General features: G+C 36.5%; 1 protein-coding gene across 22 annotated transcripts in view; it reads right to left on the bottom strand.

Moving 5' to 3' along the window:
• LOC117170201 (plasma membrane calcium-transporting ATPase 3) overlaps positions 1–17,496 on the bottom strand; it is a 1,035,667-nt gene that overhangs the window by 450,073 nt on the left and 568,098 nt on the right. For all 22 annotated transcript variants that reach the window (XR_004466737.1, XR_004466741.1, XR_004466738.1 and 19 more), the window contains one exon: positions 10,214–10,365. Coding sequence is in view for 17 of the 22 variants with exons in the window: in XM_033356800.1 (XP_033212691.1) it covers positions 10,214–10,365 (152 nt within the window). In the remaining 5 variants the exon portion in view is untranslated. The remainder of the gene's footprint in view (positions 1–10,213; positions 10,366–17,496) is intronic.

The following is a 17,496-nucleotide window of genomic DNA, read 5'->3' on the forward strand; positions in this document are numbered from 1 at the left end:
GCGGAGGGAGAGGTGGGTCAGAGAAAATCAACAGTTTCTCTCTGACCCATCTCGAATCTTCCAAGACCCTCCAGTTACTGTCGAACACCCACCCAAACCAGATGAAGTAGAAGTATTTTGGAGAGAAGTCTACGAAGTTTAGCATAGACTGGACGAAGACTCAGAAAATATAAATAGCTTCAAGGAGTTATGTGTTGCCCTCATAACACCTGATAAAGAATGCCCACCTATCACTACCGAGGAGGTGAAAAAAGTATTAAGAGGGATGAAGAACTATTCCGCACCGGGAACAGATTGTATCAAAACCTTCTGGTGGAAAAAGTTTTCTTCAACCCATCAGCATTTGGCTCGTATTTTCACCTCATATTTGAAGTGGGAAGAGCCGATTCCGGAGTGGTTAGTCGAAGGGCGCACAATACTCCTGCCGAAAATAGGCAACTTAGCTGACCCGAAGAATTAGAGGCCAATAACTTGTCTGAACACACTTTATAAAATATTTACAGCTATCCTAAATGATAGGATTGTTCGGGCAATTGAACCCGTTTGGCAAGAAATATATGAACGAGGCTCAAAGAAAGGTGTAGCTGGATGTCGAGAGAACCTGCTCATCGATAGATGTGTCTGTAAAGATGCAGCATTCTACCAACGTGACCAATCGATGGCCTGGTTTGATTATCGGAAAGCTTTCGATTCGACCTCCCATAGAGTTATCATCTGTCTTTTGGAAATCTTAAAGGTTCATCCGCAAATAGTTCGGTGTATAGAGAGACTGATGCGGCTTTGGAAAACCAGATTTACTATCTCATCTGGAAAAAATCGTGTAACAACTAACAAGGTCACCTTACAGAGAGGTGTCTTTCAGGGCGACACTCCTCAGCCCACTCTTCTTTTGCCTTACATTATTGCCACTATCGCTAGCACTTCTCCATTCCGACGGGTACTTGTGCGGCAAACCTGCAGATAGAAAGTACAAGGTCACTCATGTATTTTATATGGACGATCTTAAGATCTATGCTAAGAACAAAGAGCAACTACGTCTAACTCTAGGGATTGTCGAGCGATATACTAAGGAAATTGGAATTGATTTTGGGTTAGACAAATGCGCCAAGGTTCATTTGAAGCGAGGAAAACTTAATGGCATCTCTGAAGATCCTGAGCTCTTTGATAGAAGCGCTATACGACACCTTTGCGCTGGAGAGACTTATACATACCTGGGCGTGCCAAAGAGCCGCATTCAGGATGTGACATCTATAAAGGATACTCTCCGAAGCAGATACAAACGTCTCATCCGACAGATTTGGTCTTCCGAACTGTCGGCGAGGAACAAAGTATCTGCAAGGAACATGCTTGCCGTCCCGGTAGTACTCTATTCATTTCGAGTAGTTCCATGCACGAAGAACGAGCTCAAATCCCTTGATATCGGAACAAAAAAGGTTGTGCACATGAACAAAAGCATGCATCTTAAGTCTTCCGTTTCGCGACTGTACATTTCACGGCGTCAAGGGGGTCGCCGAATATTGAGTCTTGAATGTCTTCACAACAGGATTATTCTGGGTACAGCACATAGAGTTGCAAATGGAAGAGACCCTCTTCTTAAAATGGTCAGGAATCACGAAGAAGTGGGCAAAGGAGCGTTTCTGTACAAAGCAGCGGAGGAGGCTGCTGAGACACTCGGACTTGACTTCAGTACTAGGGGTGAGCAAAATGCATCAAATCTAATCTATCTCGAGTACTCACTCCTGAAATCCTAGATTAAGAAAGCACAAGAGAAAAACTTTCGTGAACAGCTCTTCGATAAGAGTATGCACGGTATCTTTCACAGAAATGTGAAGGATCAGTCAATGTCTTGTGAGCTAACGTTTGCTTTCCTTAAATCGCCTGGATTGAAGTCTGGTACGGAAGGTTTCATTTTTGCATGCCAAGACGGTGTCATTTCCACTTTAACATACCGTCGCCACATTTTGAGCCAAGACATTCCCGATGATAGCTGCAGGGCGTGCCATGCACACCCCGAGCATTTAGCTCACATACTATTTAGTTGTCCAACTCACGCGGGAATGACCTACATTCAAAGGCTCAATGCGGCAAAAAGAGTGCTTTATTACCATCTCTGTCACCCCTACGGCATTAACCTTAATATCGCTCCTCTAAATGCTCCTAGGGAAATTGAGTCAATTGTCGAGAATGGGAAAAGCCGCATATACTGGAACTTTATATTCTCGACAATTGTTTCTGTTGCTCACTTGAGGCCTGACATGGTTCTTCTTGACTTCGAGAAGCGAATCATGTTCGTTATCGAATTTTCGGCACCAGCTGAAAAAAACATCATAACCAAGGAGAATGAAAAGAAAGAGAGGTATCGAGACCTTATAAGGGAGTTGCAACGATTGTACCCGGACTACCGCCTTCTGCATTTTTCCCGCAAGTATTTTAGCATATTCTTGACACGCAGGGATGCTTTTTAGGCCGTTAGCGAGTGAAAACTTGGCACCTCCGAGAAAACCGATATGGATTCCTTTACAGACTGTAACCACCTAGCTCACGGTTGTGAGACGTGGTTGTGGCTGAAATTTTACCGCGATTTCGCTGGAAGCGGGTGCAATTTTTCAGAATAGCACCCGCTACATAATTAATTTAAAACATTTCATTTTCCCATTTGCGTACAAAAGATCTTTTTCGCCAAATGATGCAAAAGATTAATGCCATATCTATACAGCTGTTTGCTAACATTTAAAAACGTTTTTGACATCATTTGAAAGGCAAGTCTCCATAGTATTTTGATATCTAATTGAGATATTTTTATAATTTCATTCTTGAAATCTATGCTATCAGCGAGGGAAAATTTGGTCCCAAATACTCATTTGCAAGATGTCTTGTTTAACCACTACTGCCTTAAGGTCGAACATAGTACAAAAATGACGTAAAATTTCAAAAATGACCAACTGTTTATCAGAATTTTTTAAATAAAAATAAATTTTTATAATATTCAAATAGAATTTCTGAATATTTATAAAAGTATTGAAATTGTTCATTTTTCAAATTAATTTATACAGAGTACAGTTTTTATTTTCAATTTTACGACGGTTTTTGTACCATGTTACAAAGACTTACCTTTAAAATTGTTTTGTCCTTTTGAAATTTATGAGATATTGCTTTATAAAATAAAATTTGTTAAGTTTATTTTAGAATGATTTACAATTAATGTCCAATTAAAATTATTTTCCAACCAAAATAAAATTTTACAAATTAAATTTTGTACTGTTGTGATAAGTATTTTAAGACCTTAAGGCCATGTGATGAGTATAACAGCTGATCAAGTCAGCCCTAAGATCAATATTTTTTCACCCATATTGAAAAATAAAAGTTTAAATAACGCAGAAATTTTTTTGTGAAATGTTAATAAATATTCAAGGATCGTTTGTCGCCTTGCAAAGAGTTGAAGGAGGAAAAAAGTTTATTTATGCAAATAATGATTATCGATGGACACATTTAGGTTTTACAGCCGGAGTTTGACTTTTAACTTTCTCTGACGATAATCATGAAATCTGTTTTACCCAAAAACCTCTTGAAGTTCGAAGTTGTCCACTCGCTGCGCTAGTGCTGCTTTGACACAGCTGATACCAGACTGATACGTATGTCAGACCAAATATGTTTATTTACATTTCAAGTGCAAACATTAGTTTTTTCATTATTTGTGAAAAATGTTCGTGAGGGATTTTGGTTGTTTTGGCCCACTTTGATAAATTTGAACCTCAAAACTAGCCCATTGACATTGCAAATTGCTTGTAGGGTTTGACGACAACAAGGTCGGTATTTCTCCAAAACAGTAATTAAAAATCAGCTTTTTTCTCTACTCTAATTATTTAGGACCAGAGGCACATTCTTGCATGCCTTCTATTTATCGTGCCAAATTTTTAACACCATATCTCATTCCGTGTGGACGTAAGTTGGGAAAGAAAACTTCCACTGGTATTTTCTTCAAAAAAAATTTTTTCTCAAAATTTCTACCGAAACTAAACAGAGGAATGGACTCTATTACCTCCTCTTTCATTTCCCAAACTTTCAGAGCGATACCTCATTTCGTTTAGACGTAAGTTGGGAAAGAAAAATTGAAGACCAGGTTTGGTCACGTGACCCTCCCGTCACATGGCCTTAAAGGCTTTGTAAAGTTTTCATATATTGAGAACGCATATGAAGTCAAGTTAATAACTTTTTGTCTTCTTTTCTCAAAATCCTGAAATTTGTTGATATAGCCTAAAATAGCATAACAATAAAGTTAATTATCATAGGTACGTTTGCAGTAAAATTTTGATTAATTTAATAAATGAAAAATAATTATAATTTATTATTATTTTAACTGTACAATATTTAAAATCAATTGAAAAATAAAACCACTTGAAAGTGATAGGTATTAGTAACCTAATCTTAAAATCCCAAATACAGTATTCAATATATTTGAACTTTATAAGCTTCCAGTGTCTTCTAATGTATTCCTTGTAGAATCGGATCGTTTAAAGCATTCCGTAAGAATTCCTAAAAAAACATGATCATTAAATATTTCAAGACTTCATTACATGTATTTGATGTCTTTCTTTTAGGTGTCCATTTGTGTAAACAAAAATCAATTCTAACCTCCTAATAGTCACCGAAACCGAACCATGAAGTTGGGTGAGCTCGGGTTCGTACTCGTGCATTTTCGACTTTACAGGAGGCTGATCTACGTAACACTTAACGGAGCCAATTCACCGACATGCTAAGTTTGCATGTGTTGCTCCGAGGTGGGAAAATGGTGAAGGCCGAAAAATTAAACGTTCTGAGGCACTGATAGAGAAGTTAGGGCGGTAACGATATCAAGTAACTGTGGGAGTCACAAGTTATACAATTGTGGGACTATTTCAATAGCCAGCGAGATGTTGCGGTTTACAAAACCATTTACGAAGCCAATCTCGATTACACGCCTTTGAAGTTATCCACTGAGGATAGCTTGAATGCCAGAGCAGAAACTATTCAGGAAGCAGAAGCGCAATAGAACGCCCTGTTTCCAGAAACGAAAGGTATCTTAATTACAAATCAGGAGAGAGTTTTCAACCCCATAAATGGCAGGAAGCAAGTTTTGCATCAAGACGTTGTAGATAGGTGCTGATTACAAAGGCATGCGAAAAAAAGGTCTTGTCCACCAGACGAGATAAACATTTCTATACCTTTTTGTAGTCGCTGAATCCGAATCCGGGGTTGGTTTTACTCGGTCAGGTCACATTTCATTCTTAACCTCAAAAAAATTATGAAAGTTGGAACATTCATGGGAACACCCAGAAAGCAAGACGGTTATATTTTTTCAAGCTTGCTGAGTCCAAATTTGAAGGTCATTTGAATCGACGAGGTTCCATTCCATTCATAACCTAAAAAAAATTAAAACACCGCAAACTATTCTCGACATAAATTGTTTGTATTCAGCGCCCGGTACATATGACTTGTTAGTCATTCTTTGAGCATGGCTATCAGTCTGTAGCACAAAATTCTACTGCCTTGACAGATACTGTGACGATGATAACTGCCCCGAAAGGGGATGTGTAGAATTATTCGTTCTCAGATTTGTTGAGGTAACGAAGCCAGCGAAGGCACGTTGCCTTGCAGGTGGGCGTGAGGGTGTTTTGGTGTTTAAATTCATTTTTGTCAAGATTATGAATGGAATGTACCTCGCCGAGTCAAATGGCCTTTAAATTTGGACTCAGAGACCCTAAAAACATATAACCATGTTACAACTTTCATCATTTCTTTGAGGTTAGGAACAAAATTCGACCTGACCGAGTTAAACCAATCTCGGATTTTGATTCAGGGACCCCAAAAGGGTATAGAAATGTTCATCAATCATTTGCATTGATTGTCTACTCAACCGCAATTTGAAGGCAATCCATAAAATGAAGATCTAAAAAATGATGCATCCATCTTTAACTAACTTCTAACCTCATAATTACCCCCTAAGTTTTGCCAATTAGCGTGCAATCATTTTATGGGATTTTTGTATTACATTGCGGGTATACTATAGAGAAGTGGTTACCAGTTGATCATTTAAAGTATTGTCCGTCGCTAGCCACTAGTTTCTGCCACTTTTCTGGCAGCATAATGCGGATACCACATCGGAAAAACGACTCGTCTTTTGAAGCTATCCACGAATCGACGTAGTCGAATGGCACAAGACTGGAGAATACGGCCGGTGGGGTAGGACCTCTCATTTCAGCGTTTCAGGTATGTTTTAGCAGGTTTTTCAACGTGGAGCAGAGCACTGTCATCACACTTGCAAGTGATAGGTATTAGTAATCTAATCTTAAAACCCCAAATACAGTATTCAATATATTTGAACTTTATAAGCTTCCAGTGTCTTCTAATGTATTCCTTGTAGAATCGGATCGTTTAAAACATTCCGAAAGAATTCCTAAAAAACATGATCATTAAATATTTTAAGACTTCATTACATGTATTTGATGTCTTTCTTTTAGGTGTCCATTTGTGTAAACAAAAATCAATTCTAACCTCCTAATAGTCACCGAAACCGAACCATGAAGTTGGGTAAGCTCGGGTTCGTACTCGTGCATTTTCGACTTTACATGAGGCTGATCTACGTAACACTTAACGGAGCCAATTCACCGACATGCTAAGTTTGCATGTGTTGCTCTGAGGTGGGAAAATGGTGAAGGCCGAAAAATCCAACGTTCTGATGCACTGATAGAGAAGTTAGGACGGTGACGATCTCAAGTAACTGTGGGAGTCACAAGTTATACAATTGCGGGACTATTTCAATAGCCAGCGAGATGTTGCGGTTTACAAAACCATTTACGAAGCCAATCTCGATTACACGCCTTTGAAGTTATCCTCTGAGGATAGCTTGAATACCAGAGCAGAAACTATTCAGGAATTAGAAGCGCAATAGAACGCCTTGTTTCCAGAAACGAAAGGTATCTTAATTACAAATCAGGAGAGAGTTTTCAACCCCATAAAAGTCAAATATTGAATAAATAGAATGTTCCACTGACTTCGCAAATCACGAACATAATCTCTGAATGTCCATAAGTGCATATGCCAGACTATCCATACATACACGGTTGCCAACATTATATTAAAAAACGACATTTCTTAGTTAATGATAAGGCAATATAATTCTTGTCAAAAATTGCGCTTTAACTGTGATTCTTGAACCAAGTTATGTGCTTGAAATGCTGGATGTTATATTTTGAAATAATTTTCTTTTCTACCCAATATTTTCATTCTTTCTCCAACTTATTTATTTTTCTTAGCTTGTCAATCTATTTTTAGAATACACATAGACCTATAATTCACGGAAATTACCTAAATCTACTCACTTATATTTTAGTTTTCACTCCCTAATTACCCCATGAAATTGCCTAATAACACAGGCCCACAAAAAAGAGTTGTCTGCACGAGACAAATGACTAGGCTACCCTTATGGATTTTGAGCCGCTGAATCCGAGTATGGCCTCAGAATTTGTCCTACACGTCTCAGTTTACCCCTATATTCGAAAAGTAGGGAAAAGCCTAGGGCTTTTCTCATCACACAGACCATACAAAAAATTTGACTGCACGGGACAAGTAGGTTACCCTTATGAATTTTGAGCTGCTGAATTCAAACCTGGCCTCAGAATTTGTTCTACACGTCTCAGTTTTCCTCTATATGCAGAAAATAGGGGGGAAACTAGGTCTGCTCTCGACATTAGTTTGATAATACAAGTATACAAAAAAATAAGCGTACTGGTGTCATATCCTTATGTGTTGCGACTCCTTAAGATCCAATTTATGCACGAAAATTCCCTAGTGTGTTTACCGTTTCCCATAGCTAGGATAAATCTACGGAAATTGAATGTCTTGCGCATGTTATACTGACTTACAAAAAAAAATTCTATTTCCTCTGTAGTTTAGCGCTCTCGATATCAATTTTGCCACAAAATTTTTCGAGATTTTACCGTTTCCTCCCTAGATGCGAAAAGTAGGGCAAGGCCTGGGGATTTTCTGGCCACACAGGGCATAACAAAAATTTGTCTGCGAGAAACAAGTGACTAGGCTACCCTTATGGATTTTGAGCCGCTGAAACCAAATCTGGGCTCAGAACTTCTCGTGCACGTTTCAGTTTTCTCCTAGATACAGAAAATAGGCAAAAACCTAGGGATATTCTGGACGTTATTTTGATAATACCAGTATGTGCGAAAATAGACAGATGGATGTTATATTCTTAATTGCCGCGACTTATAGACTTAATTTGTACACAGAAATTCTATAGTGTGCTTTTCGTTTCCCCTAGCTTGAGTAATTCTAGGGAAATTGAAGGTCTTTCTCATATTATATAGATTTGTACGGGAAAAAATAACAAAAATGCCATATACTTTGCAGATTTGCGTGCTAAAACTTAATATGAACGCACATTTTTTGGGTTTGTTCCAATTTGTCTCTAGATGCTAAATGTAGGGAAAATCCTAGGGAATTTCTGGTCACACAAGTCCACCAAAAAAAAGTTGATTTTTCTATAAATAAAATCTCAAATCATGAATAACTAGATTAGGATGTGACATCTTCGTATAATTCCAAAGTAAAAATGACAAGATTCTGATTTAATTCGATATAAATACGAAAAAGTTACATCTACTTTTAACGGCGGTCAGGTACACCACGGTTGAAAACCCAATCACGACGGAAGTAACAGAACTTACTTAGTTAATCAAAGTAATGGTCGCGACGATGATAATGGGAACATCACGAAGAAGCAGTGGAACCCCCAGGAAGTAGAAGGCTGGAACTACCGCCTAAAAGATTAGCTCCAAATAGGCTATGTACAGGCTCGAAGAAAAGATTACTGTTACTGATGTAGCCAGGAGGAAGTAACGATCAAGGGATATGGCAGTTATCCGGAAAGACGTACAAGAAAGTAAATCCAGGGATCAGCTAACCTTCCTCTACGTTAAGCCTGATCTCTTAGGATAGAACTCACTTAACAACATAGGAGCAACAGACACTTGAAGTATTCCTGGAACCTTCTTTTGGGGTGCTCGAGGAAAGAGAGGTTCTAATCAAGCCTCACGCGACTAAACCATCCATAAAGACGACAGTAGTAAAGGAACTACAAAATAAGAGTGTCATGGACATCAAGAAACCTATCGAGGATCATTCTCACTCCTCACAAGACAAGAAACAGGCAATGTGAACTGTGGAAGCCAGAAAAAGGATTTCGCAAGAATAGGCAATACTTCCAACGTCGACGTTTCGACTGATAACGGTGCCTCAAGAACTGCCTTGGTACATAGAGGCTTAGTCATAGCGGAGAAATGCACGGTAATCCCGAAGCAAGCAGGCGCGACTATATCAGTATAAGATTGAGAGTCTGAAAAAGAATATAAAAAAAAAATCAAAATCAGAGCCCGTAGAAACCAAAAATCTAAAGACCTCATTAGAGCGTTTTAAAACCGCCTTTAGGACATTGACCATTTTGTAAGACACAAAAAAATATCACATCCTTAAGAAGTCTTTTGATTTTTGTATACCCTGCATTTTTGTTTTCCATGTGTCCATTCAGACAATGAAGGGAGAGTTAAGAAAAAAATGTTCAGTTCCGGTTAGGGCACAAACAAAAAATTACAAGGGAGATCTGGTGTAATGCTAGATTTGTAATTGGTTCTTGTAATTCGCGGTTCTGGTTAGGCTATACACGCTTTTTTCTTAACGGTCCTTTGAGGATCTTTAGATCTTAGCAAGACCTGCAATTTGCTGATTAAATGTGGATAGAATCAGAGAATTAAGTTTTAAACTTCAATTGTAACGATAGTCACAGAATTATCTGGTTACCGAAGGAATGAAATTTTCTGTTTTTACGTCTGAGAAAACTTAATTTCAAAAGATGAGGAAGAAACTTATAAAAACGACTTCTTCCAGACTAGTAATGCTACTAGTCTATAATAATCCGACTAGTCTGGAAGCAGCCATTTTTATAAGGTCCTTCCTTAACTTTTGAAATTATCAGGTTAATATTGGATCATAATGGGTAGTTTCGGTGGTCCGAAAATTCGTCTTCAATAATTTGTGGACTCTTTTTCATTGAATGACATTAATGATTTTAAGCATGAAACTATTTTTTTTTTAATTTCATGATACGGAAGGCTTAATATACGATTCGTATTAAATTGAATTCTAAATAATTACAGTAATCACTTACGAAAGAATTTTAGGTATCTTGCGTGTAGGCACCGTCGTAACTAGTTGGCCCCACAGTAGAGTACCAATTCCGAAGAACAGGCACCACATCCACTGTTCTAGAGTTAGAGCTTTAGTGCTGAATGCCATCTTACCGTACTGAATGATCACGACCTAGAAATAAATTCAGGCGCAATTGTTAGAATTACAAAAGTTGCGTATGGATCGCTATACCATTCTCTAGTGATTTTGATTATTGAACCGTGATTAGTGTTTTAAGTGACTTCGAATGTGATGAAAACAAATATGCCTTTAAAAGTTATATCCCATGTGAAAAATTTGAACTGATTGAGGTTGAATATCTTGAAACGCTAATTTTTTCATTTTTAAAAGCTCATAGTAACTAAACTTGATGACCTAGAGACTTCGCGAAGGGCTTAAAATGCAGCTTAAACTTTCTAATTTTACTTAAGAAATAAGTTAAGATTTAATCATCTCATTTATTACAGAGAAGAGGTTCGTTCTTGATGGACAATGCTCTGAAAGGAATATAAGTACTGAGAATAAATGAATATTTTGATTTTATTCATTATTCTAACTTAGTAAGATGATAAAATAGCCATTTTCAAAGTGGAAGTATAAAGTTTAGGCTTCATCTTTACTTAAAGATTCTTACGTTACAGACCATTTTTGAGGTAATTTTCGAGTCCACCGAATCAGAGTTCACTAAAAACATTAATTAAATTTAAATCATGAAAACTGTCCAATTTTGTGAAATAGCGTTAAACCACAACTGCTCCAATTTAAACATGATTTTTACCTAAACTTAGGCAAAGTACAATCTTATTAGAAAGTGCTTATGGGTAAAATTTTTTGTCGTTTGCACCAATATTTGCCGAGAGAGGGGCATGACTGTTTTTATAATGTTCATTCTATTGCACTCTAACCAAAAATATATTACAGGGAAAAATTAAAGTACGTAAAAGTATGCGTAAAGCGAAAAGCAAAATAAGTTTATAGAGATAAAGAATTCTCAGTTATTTACAACCTACTGAAGTGAGTCGATTTTTTCATTATTTCTCGAAAAAAAATCGTACATTTCAGACTTTTAAGAATTTTAAGTTCTAGTTGTCTGGAACATTAGAATTTCAAGAAGTCTTCAAAGGACGATTTTTCGACAAAAAAATTGATAAAAAATACGACTGAGAATAGAAAATTCTATGTCAGAAAATAAATTGATTTTCCGTTTTTTCCCGGTCTCAAAAATTCTCGGTTCAGTAACCACTTTAAATAGTGCATAAGGTTTTAAATATGTATTCTATAATAATTTTGATGATAATTCTTGAAATAGGAATCACATTTAGGCATTATTCTCATAAGTTTTCAAATAATAACAATAATATTCGAATGCATTTACTGTGTCTACTAGGGTGGTAAAAAAAAACGCTTTTCGAGCTACAGGGCAAGACAACCTCCAAAAGTTTCCATTTACGGAGAAAGAAAATCCATAATTTTTTTCTTCGGAATTCGAAGATTAACACGCGCAACCTCGCACTTTAAACTCCCATTTAATTAACATGGGGAAATTTTGGATTTTCAAAAAATTGAACTCATGTTCCAGGGTTTCATCGAAAGGTGCCAAGTTTTTTAGGGGTTTAAGTGGGGTGCCTAGGAAATAAAACCATACTAATAACTTTATTTCAATTATTTAAACAAATGTAAATTATTTAAACAATTATTTGGTCTCAAAAATGTGGAAAAATCGTATTTTCTGATTGAAATGTAATTGTTTGTCACTGTTAAGAGTAGTAAATTTTTCTGAAAAAATTATGTAATTATTAAAATAATTTTTCTTTGAGTATTTTCAAAATTTCTAAAAATTGAGCCAGAGATATTAAATTTCTTTCTAAATTAGTATCGTATGCTATGTTTTGTTGAATAATTATATAACTTTGATACGTTTCTTTTAATGTTTGATAAATTTCTATTTGTTTAAGCCATCTTTACTTACTCAAGAAGTTTTTTCGATAAGAATTGAAATAAAATAGAACACGTACAATTGTATTAATTGTTTAAAGAAATTTAATTTCTTCAAATCATCATGCTTCCTAAAATACTTTTGAAATCGTAATTACTTGTATTCCTTCTATTTTATTTCATTTTTTTCGAAATATAACTTCTTGAGCAAATAAAAATTATATAAACAAATATAAATTTGTTAAACATTAGAAGAAATGTATCAAAATTATGTAATTATTCAACAAAAAGTATCATAGGATACGAATTTGAAAAAATAGACATCTCAGGCTCAATTTGTAGAAATTTTGAAAAAAAAAACAACAATTCATTGTTTAAATAATTACATAATGTTTTTGGAAAAATCTACTACTCCAAACAATGACAAAATATTGCATTTCAATCAGAAAATACGATTATTATCTGGTTGGAAATGAATTATTGGTTGGAAATGAAAGTTATTTGTATGGTTTTATTTCGTAGACACTCCTCTTAAATCCTTAAAAATCTTGGCACGTTTCGGTTTCACTGAAACGTGCCCTCTACAGTGAAAAAACTTTTGCAATTCATTTTTGTACTACCCTATTGTTCACATTGAAACTTTAATTTTTCCGTTCACTTTTTACGTGTTTTTCGTCTTGCGATTTTTTCTATCATGTAATCTGGAGAGTTTTTAAGTACAGGTCAGTTTGACATTTTATAAAAAGCCTGCTCTCATAAATCAGAATGAACTTGTTCCCCTTGCATTTCAATGCTCTATTATTGATTTCTAGTAACCAATTTTGCACTTTAAGTTAGATTGAATCAATTAAAAAAGAAGTTATTTAAAATTTGAAAGTGATTCTCTTTTAATGGCTCTATCTCAAAATCTTAATTTAAGCATACTTAAATTTATACGAAGTTTGCAATTGTTTAATGTATGCGATAGTTTTTGAGCTGCTCTTTTTAATGAAACTATCGAAAAAAAAATCCGAGCGTTAGTATTGCTTATAATTGAGTTGTTATGTACCCGAAAAATCGGGCTTTGGCTCGAGATTCCGTGAAACACCTCCCACCCATCTCTTTCCGTGAGAATGTAACGGTAAGTGGAGAGGGAAGATTTCGTGAGTCTTCCCTCTATCCTAAAAGTCCGGCTCTTCGGGTCGACTTTAACCGCTCACCCTGAAAAAGCTCACTTTACACAGTAAGCCCGCTTTCTTCGGGGCACGTCACATATAACGTTTCAGGATTAAACCGTTATCATTCGAGACCTCATCCAATGAGGCTTCCCTGTCGGCAAACGCGATCCTATCAAACATCGATAAATTAACCATCTTGAAGGAGAATCCATTGATACTTGGAATTAAATAAATTCCCAGAATGGATCCTTCAATTTTTGTAACAAATGGACAGAAAACTCAATCATAAAGGAAAATAATATTAACAAATTAGGAGTCAGGAAAGCGAAACTCCATTTAGTATAAAAAAGAACATGGCACAAGAGTTTATGCGAAATCAATTTTCTCTGGTTAAAAACTAAATTCAAAGCATTATAGTTGTTCTAGTAGGGAAGAAAGTAGAAATTTAGAATCAAGAAAGATTTCAAACCACGGGTGCAATTTAGAGAAAGGACAAAAAGAGATTAAACTTATAATACGTCAAAGAAATCCTAATCGATGATGGAAAGTAAAAGACATTTCCGATTTCCGCTTTTGTAGATTCATTCCCTAAATATAATTTAAAAAAATATGAACTACATTTTGTAAATGAAAATACTAATTTTAAATTCACGGTTTAAAATCAGAAAAGAGTAAAAATCGGTTTTGGTATGAAGTAAGAACCTCATATGGTTGATGGACTTTCTTTAAGGGGCTAGTACACAAATAAAGACCCTTTTTCAATAATTATTTTTTGGTAGTAGACTTTATTGCATAAAAGTGGGTTTCTCAGCAAATTATAGTACATATTTTTTAATGTAAAAAAAATTTTTTAATCTTTTTCCATGACTTCCCGCGGAGATACGCCAGCCCGAAAAAAATCGATTTTCATTCGGCGGCCACGATAACTCCACTTTGCCTTATCCGAAACACAAAATCCAAAAAAAATCTTAAAAAGCACATGCGTGGGTATCGGATGAACCTCAATTATTAAGAAATATTGATAAATGAATTAATGGTAGAAGTTTTTGTGTTTTTGACCGTTTTTTGCAACGTAAATTGTTTTAAAAAGTTGATAAATGTTAATGAAAAATTATGATCGAGGGTCATACGATAGCGATACACCTTATCAAAATTTCCTCCAAGTTTAAGACAAATCGGCAGTGTAGATCGGCCAGAATCGTGGCCGCCAGCTTAAAAAACACTGTTTAAAGAAAAACGCGTTCAAAATTTAACCCTTCGAAGCACAGCGTATCATATCTGATACAAAGAATAAATGTAGTTATGGGCAGTTTATGGGGATTAGAACAGTAAAACTCGGTAATCTTGGGTTTTCGGGGACGCTGAAAACGAACCCGACGTCAAACTTGCAAAATTTAAAATGGCAGATGCAATATGGCGGACGAAATATATGAAAATTGATCCGATATGCTACATGTTTGCTACTCGGGGGTTCTCAGGGTCGCTGAAAACGAATCGAACCTCAGAATTGAAAAATTCAAAATAGCGGATTCAATATGGCGGACGAAATATATGAAAATTGATCCAATTTGCATGATGTTTGCTACTCGGGGGTTTTCAGGGTCGCTGAAAACGGATCCAAATGGCTAAAAAAATTCGTACTAATACTTCTGGAAAAGTACTAAGGAATTGATCAATTCGTTTTTCAGGACACGTTTTTTCGATCTCGCGACGCCAGATCGAGTTCACGGAGCCCGACCTTATATTAAAAGTTGGTTCATGCACACCGTGCATTACGAGCGCTTCGGGGGGCCTCGCGGCGTATTTCGGTTTTCCGACACTTTCAGCACGTTTTGAGACAAATGTTGGTTTTTATCCTATTTTTAGATGTATATAGTGACCAAAAAAGAGAAAATTTTTTTTTGGATTTTTTGAAAAGTTATTTGTGTACTAACCCCTTAATAATTATTTATGGTAATCGGTTATTTCTTTTTATGTTGATTGTCTCCCTGGATTGATACTGACGTTTTTGGTTATGCATAAATATCATTACCAATTTTAGAAAATCCTATACAATCACTTTGAATGTCACTTGATACTTCACGATAAAATAAATGCATGATAATAATTTGTTTCATCTCTAAAACGTTTATAGTTTTGTACGCTACTACTTCAAAATAATCCCATTTTGAATGTTTCATTTTGAAATAGTGCCTGATTTTGAATTCCTTTTAGGAATTTACTCGTAAACGGTGAATTATTTCTCAACTTCTCAAAAATACACGGAAAAAAACAGGGTAGAAGGGGGGTCCAGATACAGTATCAAAAATATTTTCCGCGTGTGCTGGACTTCTATCGATTCGAAAATAGAACTGCGGTAGTTCAATTCTTCGGAGTCCCGCTTAATTCAGTTAACGAACGCACGACGTACTAGTATCCAGTCAAAATTGATTCTACGGATGTAGGAGCAGAGTAATCCAAGACAGGGAGCACGTGCTGTTCGATGCTGGTATGCTAGCAGTTCGGAAGACGCGAAGTTCGATGCGTTAACGAATTGTGTCACGCTCCTTCCGAACTCCTGATAGACCAGCATCGAACAGCACGTGTTCCCTGTTTTGGATAACTCTGCTCCGGTATCCGCAGAATCAATGTTGACAGGATACTCGTACGTCGTGCGATCGCTTTCCGCATCAAGCAGGCCCACGAAGAACTGAACTATCGTAGTTCAATTCCGAACCGATGGAAGTTCAGCACACGCGGAAAATATTTGTTCTACAGTATCTGGTAACCCCTCTAACCAATTTTTTTTCCGTGTAATAACAACTCGGGCTTAATCGGATTCCAACTTGAGCAAGTTTTCCTCCCCTTTGGAATCCATTTTTAGTTTATGGAGAAAAAAAATCTCTTTCCGAATTTAGCGTACTTTTTTTTGTCTAAAAATCGAGATTAGGCATTTTCATTTAAATGCATTTCCTCGAAATACATAGATTCTAGTTGCGAAATAATGTACTAAATTTTCTGGCAGAGGCGTAAAAGTTTAGAAGGTTTTGGTGTGCTCGGCGATTTTCTTCTTTCGAAAAAAATGGAGCAAAGAGTTTGCATTAAATTTTGGGTGAAAAATGGAATCCAGTGCTCTAAACCTCTTGAAATGTTGACAGTTGCATATGGTGAGTCTACTCTGAGTAAGAAAAATGTGTATAAGTGATACAAGCTGTTCCAAGAAGGCCGAGAGGATGTCGACGACGAACCTCGTCCTGGATGTCCCAGCACGTCAAAAACAGATGAAAACGTTCAAGCAGTGGAAAAAATGGTGTTGAAAAATCGCCGAATTACCATCAGAGAAGTTCCTGAAGATGTTGGCATATCGGTTGGCTCATGTCATGCTATCTTTTCGGACGTTTTGGGCATGAGACGTGTGTCAGCGAAATTTGTTCCAAACCTGCTTAATTTCAATCAAAAGATGCATCGCATATCCATCGCTCAGGAGATGTTGAATGAAGTCAATAATGATCCTGATTTTTTCAAAAGGGTTATAACTGTGGATAAATGGTGGGTATATGGTTATGACGTCGAAACTAAAGCCCAATCGTCTCAGTGGAAACATCCTGAGTCTCCAAGACCGAAAAAAGCACGTTAAGTTCGGTCAAATGTGAAGGATTTGCTCATTGTCTTCTTTGATTACCCTGGCGTAGTGCATCAGGAATTCTTACAACAAGGTCGTACGGTCAATAAGGAGCATTACCTTCAAGTTAAGCGCCGTTTGCGATAGGCCGTACGCAAAAAACGTCCGGCACTTTGGAAAAACTATTCGTGGCTTTTGCATCACGATAACGCACCTGCTCATTCATCGTTGCCTGTGAAAGATTTTCTGACCAAAAACAGCACGACATTCATGCCTCAGCCTCCATATTCACCGGTTTTGGCCCCCAGTGACTTTTTTCTTTTCCCAAAACTGAAGAGACACATGAAAGCACATCGATTTTCTACGATTGAGGAGATAAAAACTGCATCGCTGAAAGAATTCAAGGCTATACCACAAAATGATTATCATAGGTTCTTCGATGATTGAAAAAAGCGTTGTCACAAGTGTATTATATCTACGGGGGATTACTTTGAAGGGGACAACACAGATATTGAGGAATAAATGAATATTTTTTTCAGAAACCCATAAAGTCACCTTATTTTTTGAACA

Source organism: Belonocnema kinseyi, chromosome 3, assembly GCF_010883055.1.
Source record: "Belonocnema kinseyi isolate 2016_QV_RU_SX_M_011 chromosome 3, B_treatae_v1, whole genome shotgun sequence".
NCBI lineage: Eukaryota > Metazoa > Arthropoda > Insecta > Hymenoptera > Cynipidae > Belonocnema > Belonocnema kinseyi.